Source organism: Rhagoletis zephyria, unplaced genomic scaffold (assembly GCF_001687245.7).
Source record: "Rhagoletis zephyria isolate East Lansing unplaced genomic scaffold, Rhagoletis_zephyria_1.1 Rzeph_scaffold_00315, whole genome shotgun sequence".
Taxonomy (NCBI): Eukaryota; Metazoa; Arthropoda; class Insecta; order Diptera; family Tephritidae; genus Rhagoletis; species Rhagoletis zephyria.
In genome coordinates, this window is record NW_016157399.1 from 266,533 (window position 1) to 289,701 (window position 23,169).

The window sequence follows — 23,169 nt, forward strand, 5'->3', positions numbered from 1 at the left end:
GCCATGTTTGTCTGTCCGTCCGTCAGTGTACACGATACCCCGAGCAAAAATTGAGATATCTCAACGAAATTTGGTATGTAGGTTTTCATTTATCCGAGATAGGTTGGTATTGAAACTGGGCGAAATCGGGCTGTAACCACGCCCACTTTCCATATGATGGTAATTTTCAGAAATACGAAAACTTCGATATTTTAGTAACTACTGAAGATTATTCACTCAAAATTGATATTTACAATAAATTTTAGACGAAAAATAGAAATATTGTAAATTTTTGGAAAATGGGCGTAGACACGCCCACTTATGGTTACATGTGTATACCTTGGTAACAGCTGTACCAATTTCTTCCAAACTTGGCGCAGTTGTTGGATATGCTACAGCATACAAAATGGCCGAAAATTTTTCAAATCGGACAATAACTGCGTCCACATCCCATATAACGGTAATTTAAGGAAATACAAAATCTTCGATAAATCAGTAAATATTAAAGCTAATTTATTCAAAATTGATGCTTGCAACAATTCTTTACGATATGTATATGTATATAAGTTTATGATAAAATTTTGTAAAATGGGCGTGGCACCGCCCACTTATGATCACATATATGTATCTCGGTAACCGTTCTACCAATTTGTACCAAACTCGGTATGGTTATTGTGCCTGCCACGTAAAAGCAAAACGTTGAAAATTATTGAAATTGGACTAAATTACGGCCGCTTTTCATATAACGGTAAATTTCAGAAATGCTTGAAATTTCAATATTTCGAAATTTAAGGACGCTAATTTACTCAAAATTAATACACCATGCTTACCATGTAGCGGTATCTTTCGAAATGGTGAAAAACATATATTTAATACTTGCAAGGGTATTTAATGTTCGGCTCCGCCCGAACTTAGACTTTCTTACTTGTTTTATATGCCTTAGACTTCTGTTACATAAATTTTTGCTTTATTTTTAACAGGGATGTGGGTGAACAAGAACGAATTAATGCTTTAAACACTTATAATTATTTGTTTTACTTAAATGCGGTATTCAATTGTATTACTAATTAGTAATTTTTATTTTTTTATAAGAAAAATTGGTATTTTTTCCTTTTAAGTGTTTTTTCTCAAATTTTTATATACGAAGTATACAGATATGCATATAATAAGAAAGGGAGTTCAATCGCTTTTACAAAGATACCAACTTTAAAAATCGGTTAGTATTTTTTTTGTTTAAAATATTTTTTTATACAAAAAAAGTTATTTTTTCATTTAAATGCATTTTTTCACAAATTTCTTTATATGAAGTATACAAATATTCATATCAAAAGAAAGGGGGTTAAATCACCTTTACAACAATACGAAGGTTTTTAAAAATCAGTTAAAAAATTTCTGAAATATTAAGTTTGAAATTTTTCGAAGATCTGACTTTTGACCCGTTATAGCACCTGTAATATAAATTTTCACGAAAAAATTTATATACAATATAAATAAGAGCAATAGGCGGACCATGGGTGTGTTTTCACTTTTTTTGCTTTTTACATGCAATAATTAAAGATAATTTTTTACTAAAGGTTAAATTTCGAACTTCGAATCCATATATCTCGATTTCGGAGGCTAACTTCGAAAAACGGAGAAATTACTTTTCTTACTTATGACTCAGTCTGTTCAGAAAAGTTGGTTTGGTCCAATATTACAGTGTTATATGTAACAACCACACTTTTAGCTGCACTTTAACATGTCAAGAAAATAAAAAAATTGAGAACATCAGCGTTTTAAAAAAACCGACCAGCGTGACATCTAAGAAAACTTTTTTTCAAAATAAAAAAACACGTTTCTCTTTTTTATCACAAATAACAAATATTTGAGGTAGCGTTTATGAATTTCCAAAATAAAGTTTTTTGAACCACTTTGATGTACCTTTAGGTAAATTTATTTCAATGTTTGGCTTTTTTATATGCAAAATGTGTAACAGGTTGGGAAGCATTTGATTATTAGTGATTTGCGCATATAAACCTATTTGCATTACATTGTTTAACAACAGTCGTTTTTGGAATTTAAAGTGTAAAGTATTCTGTGTAGCTGTATTTAGGAGTTAGTGGTATTTTTAAATATCCATAATTGACAATTTATTTTGTGAAAGATACTAGCTCAAAAATTGTAATAATATCTTTGGAAAACTCCAAACTACGGCAATTACAGATGCCGAACGGAAAAAGGAAAATACAGCCCTTGTGGATTGTCTAAATAGAAATATGTGCATCTGGCTACATCTAAAACTTTATCAATTCGTTTTGTAACCGGGTCGAGTTCAAACTACTTATAAATCATACTACGTGTTATAATAATTTGAACGATGTAGCCCGTCGTCGGCTGTTTTCAATGTGTTGCAAGCATTAGACTGCAATTAACAATTATTTCTGTTTTCTATTGCAGGATGAAATTGAGTGCCATTGTGAGGGAGAGGCGTTAATGCGCGTACCACAAACTCTTGCAGTGCCGATGCAAAGGCTTAGCATCTCGTCGGCAGGGCTGCCGCGAGTACGCACGACCGGCCTGAAGAAGTATGCAAGTTCGTTGCAGGATTTGTAAGTAGGGGAAATACGACAACAAAAAAGGCACAGTCTATTTTATGGTACTAACTTTATTTCTATCCGCACATAACGAAAATACAAATAGTGTTCTAACAGACTTGCAGCACATGGAGTGCATTGAGGATGGCGCTTTCGACGGCCTCAAATTGTTACGGACCATGTAAGTATTTGTAAAAATACAACTATATGAAACATACAAAAATAAATCTGTTCTTTTTGTGCTATTAATCTCTTTTGTAGTATGTAAAAAAACTTGGGGTATATCTCATACATGCATATAGGTATTCTCTTCCAACAGGGACCCCCGTCACTGACTTGTGTTTCGTATTCGCAGCGAGCATTCAGATTCGGTGCTATAACCGTTTGTCGGTTCATCCCTAATGTAGTCAGGTCTTTGTGCATTTGGTCCTACATTGTTTTTGTAGGCACTCTTACTTTCTTTGTCCATATTAATGCCCCTATTTTTTATACCCGAGCGAACTTGCGCACAAGGGTATTATAACTTTGTCCACATAAAGGTTTTTTGTAACAGGCAAAACGAATCAATACAGATATAGACAAATTTATACATTAATGATCAGAATGAAAGGAGGATGGTTCCGTGCGCAGAAGTGGAAAACTTTTGACTGCCATTCACCTGGGAGTGGCCAGAAGCGATTCTTGTGCGTACGGTTCAAATCGCAGCTCACAACGTCCGGATATTTATATCCACGTATCCTCTGGGTAGCAACCAAACACCCGTTTGGGAGCGAGCTAAAGTGAGAAGGCGTAAAACTTCGCGTGCGCTGGGTTTGGGTCCCGCCACGTTAAAACCCCGCCCAATGAAAAATTCCAACAAGCCTCGGATGAGACCCCCTTTTTCTGATGACGACCACGGCAAACGTATAAAGGACTATGATTTAAGGGTATGCACCTGGAATATCCGGACCCTTAATGGGGAAGGTGCCTCTGCCCGGCTGGTTGATGTCCTCGGGAAGACAAAGGCTGACATCACCGCCATCCAAGAAATGCGATGGACGGGGCAAGGTAAAGTAAGCGTGAAGCCTTGCGACGTCTACTACAGTTGCCACGTAAAGGAGCGCAAATTCGGTGTTGGATTCGTGGTAGGAGAGAGACTCCGTCGCCGAGTACTGGCGTTCACCCCGGTGGACGAACGTCTAGCCACAATCCGCATCAAAGCTAGATTCTTCAACATCTCGCTCATCTGCGCCCATGCCCCGATGGAAGAGAAGGATGAGGCGTCCAAGGATCTCTTCTATGAGCGCTTGGAACGTACATATGAGCGCTGCCCCCGACACGATGTCAAAATCGTGCTTGGCGATTTTAATGCCAAGGTGGGCAAGGAAGGGATCTTTGGCGCCACTGTCGGAAAATTCAGCCTCCACGACGAAACGTCCGATAACGGACTGAGGCTGATCGACTTCGCCGGGGCCCGAAATATGGTAATATGTAGTACTAGGTTCCAGCATAAGAACATCCACCAAGCTACATGGCTGTCTCCAGATCGAAAAACGAGAAACCAAATCGATCATGTTGTGATAGACGGAAGGCATGCTTCAAGCGTTTTGGACGTACGTACACTCCGAGGGCCAAACATCGACTCGGACCACTATCTTGTTGTAGCCAAGATACGCACCCGCCTCTGTGCAGCAAAAAATGTGCGCCCAACAATGCAAGGAAAGCTTAACGTCGAAAAGCTGCAATCACAACAGACGGCCAATTTATTCGCCACTCGACTCACACACCTGCTCTCTGAGAGCACTCTTCAACAATCCGACGTACGCGAGCAGTGGAACCACATTTCCCGATCATTAAGTACCGCCGCCGAAGAAGTAGTTGGATTTCAGCGAGCCCGAAAGAACAACTGGTACGATGAGGAATGTCAAGAAGCCGCAGAGAAAAAAGATGCCGCCTACAGGGCCACGCTGCGATCGGGCGCAACGCGAGCCATGTGGGACCGTTATAGGGAACTGAAGAAGGAAGCGAGACGTATTTGCCGCAATAAGAAGAGAGAGGCCGAAATACGTGAGTGCGAAGAGCTTGAGATGCTGGCCGACAGGAAGAACGCCCGAAAATTCTACCAGAGGGTTAGGCAACTTACGGAAGGTTTCAAGACCGGGGCGAACTCCTGTAAGAACAACAATGGCGACCTAGTGACCGATGTCCAGAATATACTTAAATTGTGGAGGGAACACTTTTATAACCTACTGAATGGTAGCAGCGCTGAAAGTAGTGAGGAAGACGAACCCGAGTCCCCAGTCGATGATGATGGAGTAGCTGTCCCACCGCCTGACTATGACGAGGTACGAATAGCGATTACGCGGCTGAAAAACAACAAAGCTGCTGGAGCTGACGGCCTGCCAGCCGAGCTATTCAAGTACGGCGGCGAGGAGCTGATGAGGGGCATGCATCAGCTCGTATGCAGAATATGGTCAGATGAACGCATGCCCGACGACTGGAATTTAAGTGTGCTCTGCCCAATCCACAAGAAAGGCGACCCCGCCATACGCGCCAACTACCGCGGAATTAGCCTTCTAAGCATAGGTTACAAGGTCTTATCGAGCGTATTGTGCGAAAGACTGAAGCCCACCGTCAACGAGCTGATTGGACCTTATCAGTGTGGCTTTAGGCCTGGAAAATCCACCATAGATCAGGTATTCACAATACGCCAAATCTTGGAAAAGACCCGCGAGAATAGGATCGACACACACCATCTATTTGTCGATTTCAAAGCCGCTTTCGACAGCACGAAGAGAAGTTGCCTTTATGCCGCGATGTCTGAATTTGGTATCCCCGCGAAACTAATACGGCTGTGTAAAATGACGTTGAGCAATACCACCAGCTCCGTCAGAATAGGGAAGGACCTCTCCGAGCCGTTTGATACCAAACGAGGTTTCAGACAAGGGGACTCCCTTTCGTGTGATTTCTTTAATCTTATGTTGGAGAAGATAATAAGAGCCGCAGAACTGAACCGCTCAGGCACAATACTTTATAAGAGCGTACAATTGCTGGCGTATGCCGACGACATCGATATTATCGGTAAAAACAAGGGCTACGTCTGTTCTGCCTTCTCGGGATTGGATAGAGAAGCAAAGCGAATGGGTCTGGTGGTGAACGAGGACAAAACGAAGTATCTCCTGTCAGCACACAAACAGTCAGAGCATACGCGTCTTGGCACCCACGTCACTGTTAACAGTTACAAGTTTGAAAAAGTAGACGACTTCGTTTATTTGGGAACCAGCATTAACACCAATAATAATGTCAGCCTTGAAATCCAACGGAGAATCACTCTTGCCAACAAGTGCTACTTTGGGCTGAGTAGGCAATTGAGAAGTAAAGTCCTCTCTCGTCGTACAAAGATCACACTCTATAAGTCACTCATCATGCCTGTGCTGGTGTATGGCGCGGAAGCATGGACAATGAAAGCATCTGATGAGGCGGCTCTTGGAGTTTTCGAGAGAAAGATTCTGCGAAAGATTTACGGACCTTTACGCGTTGGTGATGGCGAATATCGCAGACGATTTAACGATGAGCTGTATGAGCTTTACAACGATATAGACATAGTGCAGCGAATTAAAATTCAGCGGCTCCGCTGGCTTGGCCATGTCGTTCGGATGGACAGAAACGCTCCTGCTCTGAAAATATTCAACGCGGGCCGCGATGCTGGGAACAGAGGAAGAGGAAGGCCTCCTCTGCGTTGGAAAGACCAGGTGGAGAAGGACTTGGCTTCACTTGGCATTTTCAATTGGCGTCAGTTAGCACAGAAGAGAAATGACTGGCGTGCTGTTTTGGACTCGGCCAAAATCGCTTAGGCGGTTACAGCGCCAAATAAGAAGAAGAAGAAGATCAGAATGAAAAAAGAAATCGATTAAGCGGTGACTGTCCGTCCGTCCGTCTGCGCACACGATAACTCGAATAACAATTTAGATATCTTAACGAAACTTGGTATGTGCACTTCTTTTCAGCGTAGGACGGATGGTATTGAAAATGGGCAAAATCGGACAATAACCACGCCTACCTCGCATATAACGGTAATTTTCAGTAATACGAAAACTGCGATACGAACGAGCTGAATTGCAAAGCGTACCGTTGAAGGTTCCATCTTTGAAACCTTCTTAATTTTTATAACATTCTCAAGGTAGCCTTCGTCTTTGGCGTTTCCCATGTCGAACCATCCCTCATATAATCAGCAACATTTTTCTTTTTGAAGTTTCGCCCAATAAATATCTGCTCTTTTCATAAAATTTAAAATAATATCCACACCGCGGCACGGACAGGTAATAGTACCCGAGAAAAATAGCAAGCTACGTGTATTTGGTTGTTGGTTTTGGAATCCATATACGTAAACAGAGCTTGATATTTTAGAGTAAAATGTAAAGAAAAATGACAATTTAAAGACGATATTCTCGAAAAAGTAGGGTAAGCTGTTCTACTGCTGCTCCCTGATCAATGGGCTGTATGGATGAAAACTAAAGGTGATATGCATATGCCAGTTGCATCTATAAATGTGACTTTTTCAATACAAATGTAATTGCGTATGTCTGTCAAATTCACAGTCTTCATTTAACAATTTAAAAATACGTTCTTTGAAAACGAAATAAACTAAACTCAGATGTTTCTATCTGTCAGATGAAAATAGATACATTTCTACAATTTCGTATGCACGTGGATCTGCTTTGTACAGAAACAAATCTAATATGCCTTTACACGAGATGTTGGCATTTCCATATGTAAAAAGTTGCATGTACACATGCTAATACATATCATGTAAGAACACCTTAAGCAATTGCTTTTTCTTATAATTTCATGCCTTTTACTTAAATTTTGTTTGAATAAATCGAGTAAAAGTTCTGAAAAGCAATTACTTATGTATTTTTATTCATATGGTCCAATATGCTTTGCTCCATATAGAATATTCAACGTGAGTGCGTTGAAAAAACCTTTAAAAAGCTTAATACTAGGCAATTTCTTTTAGAAACTTTAACAATAATCATTAACGCCTGTTTTCCATCCATGTCTACTCACAAATTGTCTACGCAAAATTATTTATAACTTCAGAAACCATCTACATATCGATAGACCTCTGCAATAACGACACAATTCAAAATTCCAGAAATAAAAACTCTTTCTACTGTTAAGTGGTTTTTGTCTCCAATCCTTGTCTTATCCGTGCTCAACCCTTACTAGAGTAAGAAGTAAGTAGTGCTAAAATAAGTACTAAAGTTTAGATATGGATTAGACAAGAATTAGAGAAATTAACCACTTAACAGTAGTATGTGCTCCTCGATTCGAATCACAAGCGTCCAGATTTAAAAATAAAAACTACTATATCATAGGCGTGCCATTTTTATGAACTGCTAGCGTAGGGCTGCCATAATCCTGAACCCATCGACCAGGACACTTATCATTCAAATCAAAAACGAAGATACATGTGAATATGGTGCCAATGTATGCCTTATAAGTACAGTTGCTTTGGTTCTAATACTATACCCTACAAGAATTGTGTGATGGAAACTAACACATTCTCATTTATCTTACAAACACATTTGCAAATTTTGCGTTGGTTAAGAAGAGACCAATATATAAGGCCATAAGCTGGAGGAAGACGGAAGATCACATGTACACAAATGTTTACATCAGATTTTTCACACTGCCCTTTAGAATTTGATAGAAACTTGTAGGTAGCTAGTGACAGAAATCTCTATCAGTCTTGCCACTCAAATGATTTGTCAAATGATAGTCACTGTTCTTGCAGGGTAAGCAACGTAGTTCTGTGGAACAATCCGTAGAGCTGAATGAGTGATGATGATGATGAAATGCTCAAGTTCTGAATTTTTTTTATCATAAAAAAAATTGTTCGTGACGGTGAAGTAACTTGGAAATGTGGCGCCTTAAAGTGGGCTTGAATGTATGCCTTACCACCATTAGCAAATTTCCGCATATCCTACAATGTGCTTCATGATCATTTTTGCCATTTGGTATATGCATAACCTGAAGATAATTTAGGTATGATTTCTTAAGTGAAGTTACTCTAAAAGACTTACGCAACAAGGACTGAAAAAAGTGCTTCCCTGCATGCTTCCTAGAAAGGTCTTTCCTATTTACAGTTTACTTAGCATTACAAATAAGATTCAATTAGCATTTTAAGTCTAAATAAAACTATTTAATATGAGCCTTGAATAAATTCCATAAATAAGAATGATTTTTATGGACTAAAAACAGCTTTAAAGAACTTTTTCAAAAGGCCTTCATAAGTACGTCCTACAAAAGCCTTTCTGAAAGCTGTTTTTTGAATAGCGAAAGCAGAAGCCCTTTAATTTGTGCCGCTCCATACAAAAATGAAGGAGAAAGGAATAACTTTCAGAAAGGCGTTTTGGATGAGATTTTAGCTCCTGAAATTATCTATTAGGTAGTATTTGTGTATGACCCTTCAGCCGTGTACCTCATCAGAAACTTGCACTTTTTGGCATTTGCCCGAAAAAATTAGGATTAAAAAAATAAATAAACTAAACAGAAAGGAGGTAAACTCCTCAGATGTTCAACATGTTAGAAAAAGGATCAGTCCTTCGTTTTGACCTGCAGGCTGTGTCGGAGTCACAGCCGCTAAACTTAAACGTAGAATACGTGATGTTATGAAGATCACATTCAAGTTAAAAACGGTACATGAAATATTCGTTTTGATTGCATCGAATTAAATTTAATAAATCAATATGAATAGCCAAATATTAATAATTAGCAATAGAGAAGTAGATCCACATTAACTTCAATCATATCTACCATCAGCTTATAATTAGACATACATGTGCCATGACGTGTATCACTTAGATTCATTTTTAGTTCCTTCGATACTGCAGAAATTTGTATTGCTTTTTATATTATACTATGTTCTGACCGACAACGAAAACATGTTTTCGTTGCTAAAACTGGTTTTCGACCTAAAACTTGTGTTTTCGTTCATGTAAAATCTTTTAAACGAAAACCAGTTTTCGCTGAAAACCACTTGAAAACTCACGTACCACTCATTGCAATCGGTGTCTGCACTAGTTTTTTCGATTATTTATCGAAGTGGAAGTCATATTTTATCATCTTTAATACGCCATTTCGGATTTATAGTTAACTGGCTGGCCAAACTAAAATAAGAATGGAAGTAAAAGCTTGCTAATGAAAAGTATTTTGGTTTTGTTTTTGTATAGCAAAACTGTAAATAAAGGATGTTAGAAATGTCAACGACACCAACAGTCGGTGTGAACAGCCTTCAGCCCACAATTCCAAAACTAGTTTACAAAAGTGCTTTCGTTGGCGGTCAGAACATGGTATTAGCCTAGGTCTCCGTAGTAGTATTCTTCTTCGTGTTCGTGCTCGTATTCGAATTTGTGCATAAGTTAGCTAAGACTTCTGAAACAGCTGGCAACCCTCCTAAATATAGTTAAAAAATAAAAAAAAAAACGTGTGCTTCTGATATTTTGATATCTACATACAAATTGCGTGCGCCTCATGAATTAAGTTAAATTTGCTTTTTTAAATACGTGACAATGCTCCTAAATATAGTTCAGAAATAAAACATGTTTAAACCCATTTCATTTGATACCCATATTTTTAATAATTGCTTTAACTAATTTAATAATTTGAAAAATTAACATCCCTAATTGTGATACATATTTAAATTATCTAACACACATAATTAAAATTGTATTTAATTATAAAATCAGGTGGCAACCCTACTACATGCAGTTTAGGAATAAAGTTTCTTCCAAGCAATTTTGATTTATATTCATATTAAAGTTATTTATTTAACCTATTGCTTTTATTGAATCTAACTTTGTAACGAGGTGGCAACCCTCTGCAAAATATTTTCAAGCCACAACCTCTTTCGTCGGACATCCATATCAGGATATACATTAAATTTTGTTCCCTTTATTTTAGTCCAACTTGCTGTCCATCGACAGCAAATGTCCATCGACAACTTAAATTTGTGACACACAATGGCTAGAGGCGTCGCCTGAGTGCATTCTTTCATATATTTATGTATGTGCCAGTTTTACAGTTATATATTTTTTATCTACTCGTTTATTCCATGGGGTATTCATGCTTTATTTAAATATAAAAATTTAAATTACTGTACCGTTTTAAAAATCTGAAAATTCACTGCGGGAAATTTTTGTATTCTCTTTTTGTCTTCGCGTTCTCGTTTTTGCGTTTATAAGTTTTGAAAAAAGGTTTTGAACGAACCATTATATCGCATTCCTAGGCAAGTTTGGAAAGAATATTTTCGATACAAAATTTTATTAAAACAAAATGTTGAAATTAGCTTCATATAGAAACAGTGTCATCGTTAATTAAGAAACAGATGTTCTTAAATATCATAACTTTACGACACTCACATATTGACTAGATTTGACTATTTATTTTATTATATTTTAATTTGAATTACTTGTTTATAAAAATATAGTTTATTCCTTAACAAACTCTAAATGAAAACAAGTTCAATCTTTGAACAACATTAAAAAAAAATCGACAAACTTTCGTAAAAATTTCGAACTTTTTATTCCAATTTTATCCCTTAATATTTTGCAGTTTTTTAGCTCATTCAATTTTAGTCTAATAAAGTACAAATTTAAAGTAGCTGTGATTTATAGTTGATGTATGGCATATTTTTGACGATGTCGGTACTTTTCTTCCATATTATTTAAGTATGTTCGACGATTTTTTTAATGAAGAAAATGAGCAACACCTTCATCAAAAAAAAAAAAAAATATATTAAAAATCAACGATAAGTCGCAGCTATGTATTTTAAACTTGCGCTTTATTTGAATTGATCGAGCTCCAAACTGGCTACTCAAAATATGTATTTATAGGAAATCTAATTAAAAAGCTTTACGATAGTTTGTTGATTTTGTTTATGTTGCGCAAAGATTAAACCTTGGATTTATACGGGTTTTGTTAAAGTGTAAACAGCATTTTTATAAACAAATAATTAAAATTATATAATTTTAAGATAAATGGCCAATCTAGTTAACATGTATAAAGTTTTGATAAGCACTTGAAATGTCAAGTTTTAGTACTGAATTCAAATAAGATGTCTCTTTTATCCATTCATAATAACTTAAAAAAATTTGTTTGTTAAGAAGTGTATCTTAAAATATCTGCCTTGACATTTATGTTAAAAGTGTAAAATATGTAAATGTACCTACATAAACTTTCCCGTGAATACCATCAAATCATTGGTCTTGAAGGGAATCTATGTATGCATGCATGCATATGAGCAAATTAAAAAGTCGATACAATTTACAGTCGAAAAGTACAGTTTTTGTATAGATTATAGATTATTTCCCAACACTGTGGGGAACTAAGCAAAATGGCCTAGTGTATTTCGCAAATATTCAAATACATAATCCACCAACCGATAATTTTATATATTCATTAAAAGATAATTTGTCATCAGTCTGAAATAAAAAAATTATAAATCAAAAGGGTAAAATAGTATTGTGTTATTAATTCAAAAATAAAAAGTTTCATTTCACTGCCCCCCCATGGCTACGTCACTGATAGATACTAAAAGAAAAACAGATCCACATTAAATAACACATTATATAAATGAAATGTTTTCCGTATGACGGCGATGCCTGACCAAACGGCAGAACCGATTTTAATTCTGTAAAAAGTACTGTTTTCGACCTCCTGTGTGGAAGGTTTTTCGATCTAAAAAGATTTTAAACTGTTTGTTGTTGTTGCCGAAAAATGAAGAATGCTGAGACGTCACGATATCGCAATTTCATAGAGTTTTCTGTATATTAAATGTCACTAAACTACTAAACGGCTAGACCGATTTGGTTCATACTTGGAACATATTTCAGTACCTTGAAAAGAAATATTTCTACCAAAAAATTTGCTCGCTAGAATATTCCTAAAAATCTCATTTACTTGCCGATTTGGCTCATATTTAAAACACAATTTAGCCAATTGAAAAGATATATTTGGACTAAGAAATTACACGGTAGGAGGCCCTGTGGGCGAGATACCCCCAAAATTTTTTTACGCTAAGAGAAGGATTGATACTTACTATATATTTGTAGAAGTATGTATGTATGTATGTGCCAGGTTGCAGCCTAAACGGGTGGACAGAATCGAATGAAATTTTGGCGGAGTATTGCCATGACACCTGGGATTATAATAGGAGGAAAAAATTGGGATTCGACAAAGGGGCGTGGCACATCCCATAGTTGTGGAAATTTTTATCAGCGGAACCATATGTCACATGAAATTGAAATTTAAAATGCAGACGTATCAACGGTAGGTGCTTATAGTAAGGTATATATAAACGATTTTTTGAAAGGGGCGTGAAATATGATGAACTTTGGTACGAAAAAATATCCATGGTAGGTGCTTATAGTAAGGTTTGTATACATGAGTTTGTAAAAGGGAACGTGGAGCATAGGCGTGGAAATTTTAATCAGCCATAAATTGGGAACCATAATTCACATGAACTTGGAATTTGGTATGCAGACATACATATATATGGGAGTTGTTTAGAGTAATACATATACATGAGTTTGTAAATGGGGGATACATATGTATTGATCACTCGGATATTTATAACTTTGCCTTACAGTCGTTAGACCGTTTCGAAACGGAAAGATTAAATCGTTTTTTTTTTGATGCCGCGATGCTGTTAAATGAAAAATTATCATTCATAATGAATAAAAAGCATTCTACCGGAAAAGTGCAGCTATATTAAAACAGCTAAGCGAGTAGGCAGATAAACGGAATGAGCCGTATAGACCAATTTTAATTTAAAAATTCTATCTATTAAAAATAAAACAAGATTTGTAGTACAGAAAATGATGACATATATATAGTAGTTGCAGCACGATATATCTAAAAGTTTGGTTCATAAGGATGCCTTAATTTAAACAGAAAGAAAATAATTTGTCTCCTTTAATTTATGCTGAACTGAATATTTGTACTACGGTTTATATTTTGATTTGTTTACCCCGAACCACGTCGAGTACTCTGCTAGTCTATATATAAATACGCCACAAGAAAATTTTGCAATTCTTTTTTTGAAGGAACCCTTCACTCGATTTCAATGAAACACCGGTTTAAAGGATATAAGTTCCTCTAATCCAGAAATGTTAATCCCTATATATAGGGGACGTGGCATCTGACATATAGACTAAAATGTGAAAACCACTATATCTCTAAAACCAATTACGCTGGAGAGCTGAAGCTTAGCACAGGTGCCTAGATTGTAAATATCCCTTATCGGTCATCTCTGGAACCACTTATGCTAACGGCCTGAAATGTGCTATTTCAGTGCTGTGTCATGATTTTGAAATTACAGATGATATCGTCAGGTTAATGAGAAATGAACAAAATTGTAACGACGAAGAATCGCTTAGCGATGATAGTATTGATATAGATATTTAATGTGTTAAAAAAAATGTTTATAGATTAAATTATTTTACTATGAGTTCATTAAATGAATACTCTTTTGTTTGTTTGATACATACAGCGTCGGACAATAATAAAGCACCGACATTTTAATTCTTTGTAAATTATAACATAACATTTTAAAAATTTCTTTTACAAATGGATATTTTTCGAAGCATAGTTTGAAATTATGTAAGTTATTTAGTATTTTCCGACACTGTATATAGATATGATTCTAGTACTTATGTATGTATTCTTAATGTGATCTAATTTTTTTGTTTATGTAAGAAATTAATTAATTAATAACATATGTTTATGTATGTTTTTTACGTTTCTGGGCCGTTATCTTATCCATTAATGATTTAACTATACTTTAAAATAGGTAAGTTGGCGGCCCTTAATATGCTTTATGTGTTACACAACAAGTTTTTTTGTTGAATAAAATATTAATTCTTTCCAGAGTTCATTGTTTTTCTATATCATTACTTATAGAAAATGTTTGCGTGTATACTTATATATTTATATGTAGGTAAAAAAATTTAGCTACCATTTTTAGCCACAACGACGATTTTTAGCTCTTTTTTAGCCCTTTTTTAGCCTGAATTTAGCTACCGCTAAAAATGTTTCGCGGCAACACTGATCACTTTTCCCTGGAACCGCTCATGCTAACGTCCTAAAATTGGACGCAGCAATATATGTTGTCAATACCGTACTTACGGCGAAGAGTGGTAGATTTTGGAAAAGGGGGCGTGGCGCCGGCCATACAAACTGAAATTCTCATATCGCTTTATGATATAAATAACGTACTTATGGCGAAAAGTGGTAGATTTTGGAAAGGGGGTCGTGGCACCGCCCATGCAAACTGAAATTCTCATATCGCTTTATGATATAAATAACGTACTTATGGCGAAAAGTGGTAGATTTTGGAAAGGGGGGCGTGATACCGCCCATGCAAACTGAAATTCTCATATCTCTGATCTCTGTCTATGCTAACATCCTGAAATTTGATACAGCAACATATTTTGTCAATACCATACTTACGGGCTTATTTACAGTCTGAATTGTTTGATATATTAGTCACTGATGAACATCTCATCTATACATACAAATACATATGCATTTTTTTGTAAATGAAAATCGATGTTCCTATTTCGGTCTATTTTCAAAAGCTACTGAGGAGGAGACTTGGTAGAATTAGCATTAATCAATCCGGTATTAACGTTCATAATTCGATTTTAAGTTTTCCTGTAAATTCGCTATAAATTATGCTGGTGAACTTCAAAATAGTAATTCGCATAAAGGATTTAGTATTGGTGACAGGTAAAATTCAAAAGTGTATGAAAAAAGATGTCGAATTTCGACAACTGGGCGATACTAGTTTACATACATACGCTGCGATTAGGTTATAAATATTGCGATATCTGTTACTCAAACGCCAAAATACCTACACACACATACTTTTTGCCTCCTTCTCTCACTTCCAGCGCAATCACGTGCTTACAAAATGATGAAGAAGTGATCATTTATGCCCATATACATATTTCAATAAAATAAACATACAAACATATTCGAAGACATCAACCAATACTTCCCATATACCAAACGAAAGGAAAAACTTTGAGTTGATCAAATAAAACAAAAACAAAATCATTCGAGCGGGTTTCGAGCATTATGGTAATAAAAAAAAAATTGTTACTATTTTCCACAATTTTTTACCTTAAAATGCTTAATATTTGCTGAATTTATATAAAATTTGTACACGATAATATTTCAATTGCTCCAAAGAACCTATATACCGAAAATGAAAGTTATATCTACAAATCATAAGTTGCTAGAGCACTTTAAAGGCTCAAAATTTACCCCAAAATAAGCCAATATTTACCGTTGTTTCCACGACAAAAACCGAATTGGTTACTTACAAAAATGAATCTGAAGAAAGGCTTGGAATTTTTTCTTTGAAACGCCACACTTTTCTTTGAAATCGCTTCATCAGTTCTCGTGCAATGAGCGCTTTAGTCAAGCTCTAAAATTTACAGCTACAACATTTGATCATATCATCCATATCGTACGTTATCAATTGTCGACTAATAATGACAGAAACTTTAACCTTTTTTTCATAGCGAAAATTAGTTAAAAATTATACGAGTGTCTTCATTGCCGCTGTGGTGTAGTGGTAAGCAGTGCGCGCTTCCACTCCGCAGCACCTGGGTTCAAACCCTGGTCAAAGCAACATCGCAAAAATTTAGAAAAAAGGTTTTTTCTTAACAGCGGTCGTCCCTCGGCAGGCAATGGCAAACTTCCGAGTGTATTTATGCCATGAAAAACAGCTTCTCATAAAAATACAATCGCCGTTCGGAGTCGGCGTAAAACTGTAGGTCCCTCCGCTTTGTGTGACAACATCAAGGCGCACGCCACAAATCAGAGGAGAAGCTCGGCCAAACACTAACATATGTGTAAGCGCCAATCTATTATTATTATTATGTCTGCATTAACCTTCATTAAAAAACCAGGACAATTTAAGTGTGGATCAGGACACCATTGTATGGGTGCCAGGCTACAAAGACAACTGTGTTGCAGATGAACTAGCAGGGGAAGGAACCTTACTGTCTGCAATCAGTACAGCTCGCAAGGCGATAATTCCGCTATCTTCTTGCAAGCTTTGGCTGGAGAATAACTTTATCGAACGGGGAAATATAAGATGGTCTGCGGAGCCTACTTGCAGGATAGCTAGGCATATCTGGTCTAAGCTGGAAAAGCGTAGATCTCGCCATCTCCTCCGCTTGAAGTGACCACGGCTCCGATATGTTATTGGAGTTCTCAACGGGCATTGCCTGATGGGAACCCACGCTTCTAGAATGGGTTTGCAGTCAAACGACTGTCGTAGCTGCCGTGATGAGGAGGAAATCGAAAACGTGCAGCGCTGCCTATGCCCCTATCCCGCTCTGGCGAGAGCTCGTCGATGTTCGTTCCTCCATTATTCTTTTGAATGCCTGGCTGAACTGGATTCAGCCAGTATCTATGACTTTGTGCGCTTCATCAGAGCTACGAAGTGGTTCCATATCTAAGGTAAGGAGTCTCTAATATGACATTACAACGGGCCCATGGTGGCCTAAGTGTGCCCTTTTCCTAAGGGATGAGGGCAACCGAGATAACGTAACCTAATTAATGTTCGGCTCCGTCCGAACTTACACTTTTTTACTTGTGTTATTTTGAAATCAAAAAATATTTAGAGGTCGCTGAAAGCGCTTAAAGTTTTCCATGTACTTTATATTGGGAAAAACTACTTTTCGTAGAAATGGTGTAGAATCCTTGAAAATCAATATTTTTCGATCGGAAAATTCTAAACAATACCCAATTGTTTATTTAATCATTTTTTAATACTAAGGATTTCCTAATTGCATTTTCAATCATTTTCTGGAGGTTTTGGCGGACCTATAAAATATAGTTACTGTATAAGGTTAAATATATAATTGGTATTATTGCTGGGAATCCCCTGAAGAGAAACAGAGTTTTCCGATCGAGAAATATTGATTTTCAAGAATTCTATACTATTTCTACGAAACGTGTTTTTCCCCATATAAAATACATGGAACATTTTGAGCGACCTGTAAATATTTTTTGATTTCAAAAAAAAAGCAAAAAAGTTTTAGTTCGGCGAAGCGGAACTTTAAATTAAGGATGTTCAAATAAAATCGGTGTTTCTAAAAACCGTTTGTTTTTTAAATTTTGTTAATGATCTTTTTCAGTCTTTTTTTAAATTTAGGAGTTAATCGTTTTTTTCTTTTGCACCGAAAATCGAAAATTCGGTTTTTGAACTCCCCAGCAATGGATAATTATTTTGTAAATCTTCAAGATCATAATAAAATTTTACGGCGTTCCAGAAACTGAAAATTGACTACAAAGTTTTTTTGCTGATCTGGTAGCTAAGTGTAGTATATTATGATGTCAATTGTGAATATTGAAATTTTGTAGTATGTTTGAAATTTGGTTTTATATGTCGTTTGTTAAAACATGAGCCATATTTTCATAAAAAATTAATTACATTGCAAACATTGGATATATTAAAAAAAAATCACCGTACACTAAATTTAGAAGTTAATAACATATTACCATATTTTATCTACAAAGTATAAAAGTTTTTGTTTGCGAAATGAAGTTTTATTTTGTATAAATATGTCCAACGCTTTATAATATTTCTTATTTTTGGAAATGAAAATGTTACACGAAATAAAGCAAAAATATTGTTTTAATTGATTTGCGTTGAACAGAAGTAAGTAATAAGTGTAAATGAAAATTTAGTTTAATTCGAAATGTTGTTCATATTTTTTCGTTTTTTGCAGTGTTTTTAGTATAATTCGTATTTTTTCGGTAAACCGAAAAGATCAGGTTGTCAATCCAGTTTTTTAAACGGTTTAAAATCTGAATGAAAAACCGTGATTAATCAAAAACCAATTTTTGGGATACGGTGCCCATCCCTATATTAAATACCCGGTGCACGTATTAAATATAGCTTTTTCACATTTCGGAAAACTACCTCTAAATGGTAAGCCAGGGGTGATTTTACACCTATTTCAAACATCTTCGATAGTACGTTAAGTTAGACTTAATAAGATAAAGTTATACAGTTATAAATTCCATAATAATAATATTTCTCTTCAAGTTTTGAGTGTGAACTTTGACAAAATAAACGTCCTAAAACATCGATGTATGGAAGTTTCAGCATTTTCAAAATTTACTGTTATCTGTTATTAGAAAAATTACGTTTTGCTTTTATGTGTCAAGTACATACAATAGATTTACCGAGTACAAATTGGTCGAGCGGTTACCGAGATACACATGTGTAGGGATGAAACGATACGAGTATATACAAGTACATACTCGATACTTTTCGTTCGATACCAAGTAGTTTTGGCATTGATACTTTTGAACCAAGTGCTGAGTAGGTATCGAAAAAAGTACTCGTATCGAGACCCGATACCAAGTTAAATTTTTCTCCAAAATTTTTTCCTCTACGTTTATGCCTAATATGAACTGCCCTGTGCTTTTTGGTAACTTAATTACCAGCGAAACCGCGGCGCCAAAGTCGACATAATGCAAAGTATACACGATCCATTTGATTCACTTAAGTCGAGGGCTTGCAACGTTTACACGGCCAATTGTTCGAGTGGAAGTGTGAAGTGGATGAATGTTCAGTATAGACGTTTTAACGCGATGTAAAAGTCACTCAGTAACTCTATTATTCTTTGCGCGCTCTCAACATTAAGCAGAATATACACAATCAGACTTGTATGCATACTTGTTCGCTTGTCAGTTCAGTATACATCTATGCGACATATTGTTCAAACATCATTTCGTTGTAATCGTTGAAGTGAACAATCTTCTCGGCATGCGGATCTATGTCTTCCCAGCAAGCATTTCGTCGTTTAAAGTACAAAACCGCGTATCGTCATTCTGCAAAACCGCGTAACTGACATTGCCTGCCAGAAATTGGATTTGCTCACACAAGCTCATGACTCAACCCTTATCCATTCGTCCTGAAATATACTAGCCAGAAATGCGATTGCTTTATAAAAAAGGGAACCACTTTGAAATATGAGGGTTTTTACTCTCTAGAAAATAATTTATGCAATCCCACATACGCGGTTGATACGCGGTTTTGTACTTTAAACCAGGGATGTTGCGAATGTGGAATTTTAGACATCCTCGGATGCGAATGCGGATGCGGATGTTTAAAACTAACATCCGCGTATGCGAATGCGAATGCGGATGTCATGTATTTTTAAGAAATAATTTGGATGGGTAAATTAAGTGATTTAGGTAAATAAAAAATGGAAGGGTTAATAATTTTTAATAATCTGCCTTATCCTGAGTTTTGCCTGAAAAAAAAATTCACCCGAAAATTTGTATTCCGCCCATAGTAAATATGTACATGAAAACCAAAAGTGAAAAGTGAACCGGTTCGGGGAAAACTAAACTCATGATAAGACTGACCCCCTTATTCTAGAACCCGAATTTTCGTAATTCGTAGCTACGCTACATGTGCAGCATTGCCAGCTATCAGTAGTTTTTCGAACATAGCTGAATGAAGGAAAACAAAGTGGAAAGGAATTACAAAAAAAAAAACACCCATCATGTGCTTGTTTATTGTAGAATTGGTTAATTTTACATATTTTGAGGTAAAATATGGATTCTGATGTATTTGCAATTATAGCAGGAGAATAAGCGGGCGCTATGGCAATGTATTCACATAAGTATGCGGAGCTGTCGGGCATAGTAACCATGGGCGCATCTATGCCGGCTTCTGGTTGAATTGTTGAACCACAAGCCAGAACTCCTATGCCTGAAGCTCTGGTTCTCAATCCAGTCAATGCAATAACAGCTTCATCCAAGCCATTGAAAACATGCACTTTGTTAGGTCCACCACCTGTTGCGCTTGCTTCTGCCTTCGGCCGCGCTTAGGGATTATAACCCTTAATAAGTAGAATTCTCCTTTCTGTATTGCGGGGAAGAGGGGCTTCCGCATGACAAAGGTATACAACATTTCTTGTGCATATCACTCCGGCTACGCCATCCACAGTATTTTTGCGTAGAACCCACGTCGAAATTTGCAAAAAAGTGCATAGTGCAAACAGAATTTAGTGGATAAAAATATACGTATATGCGAAAGGCAAATTTATCTGTTTAAATGAACACCACCAATATTTCTTGCAAACACACATCGCCTCCGACACAGAATTGTTTTCGTACAAAATTACGCAAAAAAGCTTACTCGTTCGTTTTTAGGCATGCCATTGTTACGAATTTCGAAAGTTCGAAAATACGATTCGGATTGCAGCATACTATTTCTACGATTCGTAGCAAAATCCGATTACGAAAGATTTGCAGAATAGGCGAATTGGAACATTGTACTTAATAATAACTTTTCGAAGGGTCGTAAATCAAACCTGCGCCTCTATATAACTACTCGCTCGAGGGACAAACTAGAAAAACTTGAAAATTGGAAAAATTGTAAATTCTTTTCGATTGACACTGCACCAGTTAAGAGGAATTTCAGTCATATTTATTTATTTTTATTGCGTCATCGGGGCTGCAAACGTCGGATGTATCCTCCTGGCTTTCATCTTCACAATCTAGCATCATGGCAAGATCGTTGTTTAAACACTGTTATGCTCCAATTTGGAGCACCAATTCTTTGGTTGTTTCAGCATTTGGAGAACCTGTTCCGTCATCAGCGTTTTTCGATTTTAGTTTTTGTGATTCATTTTTAATCCTGTCTTCTTTTACTGGTTTAAAAAATGTGCGCTTATAGCGAGGTTGTTAATAGGTGGCAAATAAATTGTTATTTTCTAGGAATGAAAATTTCGAAGAAAATTCTGTCGTGGCTGCCAGCAGAAATAGTTTAAAATCTTGTTATTTTGTTAACAAGGGACCCCGTTTTTTATAATAATTTGAATTATGGAATCACGGAAAGGTTCGCCTGTAATGAATACCATGTAATTAGCTTTTTTTAATTAGTTAGTTCAGCTTCCTAGTTGCAGGCAGTCACAATTGATTACTCACCGCTGTCGGTAACATAAGCTATCAAATTCGTTTTGTTGTTCCATTCCAACGCTCAATGTGTTTTGATATATTTTTTGAGGCGAATAAACGCAAATTTCTCACATATATATCGCGAATACTATTATAAGAGGGCTTATTTCACATTGTCGCTGAAATGAAAAAAAACCACAACTAACTAAATTTTTGTATTGCCTAAAACGATGTGGGGACTTATGCATCATAATCACTCAAAAGGTTAATTTTGGATTTTTAGTTACGTTAGTACGATGTGAGATACGTTAGTACGATGTGAGATAAGCCCTTTCCATACTATAATAACGATATATTACATGCCAAGTCCCCCTCCTCAATAGATATAAAATTCATCTTATTTAATATGTGAACTTGGCTGTCGACTTATTTACATATCATTTCATCTTTATTCCGATGAGTGCTAATTTGGACAATTTACACAAAATTAAAATAAATGTTTTTGTGTTCGCGATAAAAGACGTATAAAAAGAAACACGGAACTTAAGAATAATAAGTTTTATGAGAAAAAAAGAATTATACTTTTCTAAGAAAAAGTACAAAAAAACCAGCGACGCATCCAATTTTTCAACAGACCTTTGACAAATAATATTCGATAGTTCTTACCTAATTAAAGGTAATCTTTTAAATATACCTACTATTATCTTAATCTTTGACTTTAAATTACGAAAGAAGGTCGACGTAGGGGACAGTCTTAACGTAGCATCTCCACAGGCAAAAAAATGTTGGCTAAAATTTTTTGTTTGCCAGATATACGTTTTATCGGTGCACTTGCACAATATTCGCATTCGCAAAAGCTCCGTATTGATTATTGCGAATGCGAATGCGAATGTTAAAATTTATGCGGAAGTTCCGCGGTTGCGAATGCGAATGCGAATATTCGCAACAACCCTGCTTCATATATCCGGCGCAGGTATCAAATATCGTCGTTTCAACTTTACGTTCTGCTCAGTGGTCATTGCAATAATCGATTTTGAGTCAGTTAGCTTGAGTAGTTACCGATTTATCGCAGTTTTCGTGTTTCTGTAAATTACCGTTATATGGAAGGTGGGCGTGGTTATTTCCCGATATCAAAGATTTTCAACAGACTTCTTAGTTAGGCCCTACCCAAGGCTTGTTCCGAGTTTGATAAAGATTGGTGAAGCGGCTGCCGGGATATAGCTTTAATTATAAGTGGGCGGGGTCACGACCATTTTCCAAAAATTTCATAATAATATTATTTTTTACCACAATTCTACTTCACGTGTATCGAATGAAACAATTCATTTATGTTTTAATTGTATTGAATTTATTTTACTGAGCAACTCAATGTCGCTTTGTAGGTTCTTTTACAATTGAATTCTTAGCCTAACATATTGGGGTATTTATGGGAAATAATTGCTGCATAAGCATAAATAATATTATAAATAAATTGAAGCTTAAAGTTAGTTTGTTTGACGGTTTGGCACGTGTGCCTGACAATGCGTGAGTTCTATATTCAAAATATTCAAACAACTGAAATATGAAACCCTTGTTGTTATGAATAAATTAAATAATTATAAACGTTAAGCATGGTCGACTTTCAGTTACACTACAC

At 36.1% G+C, this 23,169-nt stretch overlaps 1 protein-coding gene across 1 annotated transcript in view; it reads left to right on the forward strand.

Annotated features, from left to right (window-relative positions):
• Positions 1–23,169, forward strand: part of LOC108358934 (uncharacterized) — a 267,395-nt gene that overhangs the window by 219,957 nt on the left and 24,269 nt on the right. Inside the window, exons 3-4 of the mRNA XM_017610464.1 lie at positions 2,416–2,567; positions 2,659–2,733. Coding sequence (XP_017465953.1) covers positions 2,416–2,567; positions 2,659–2,733 — 227 coding nt within the window. The remainder of the gene's footprint in view (positions 1–2,415; positions 2,568–2,658; positions 2,734–23,169) is intronic.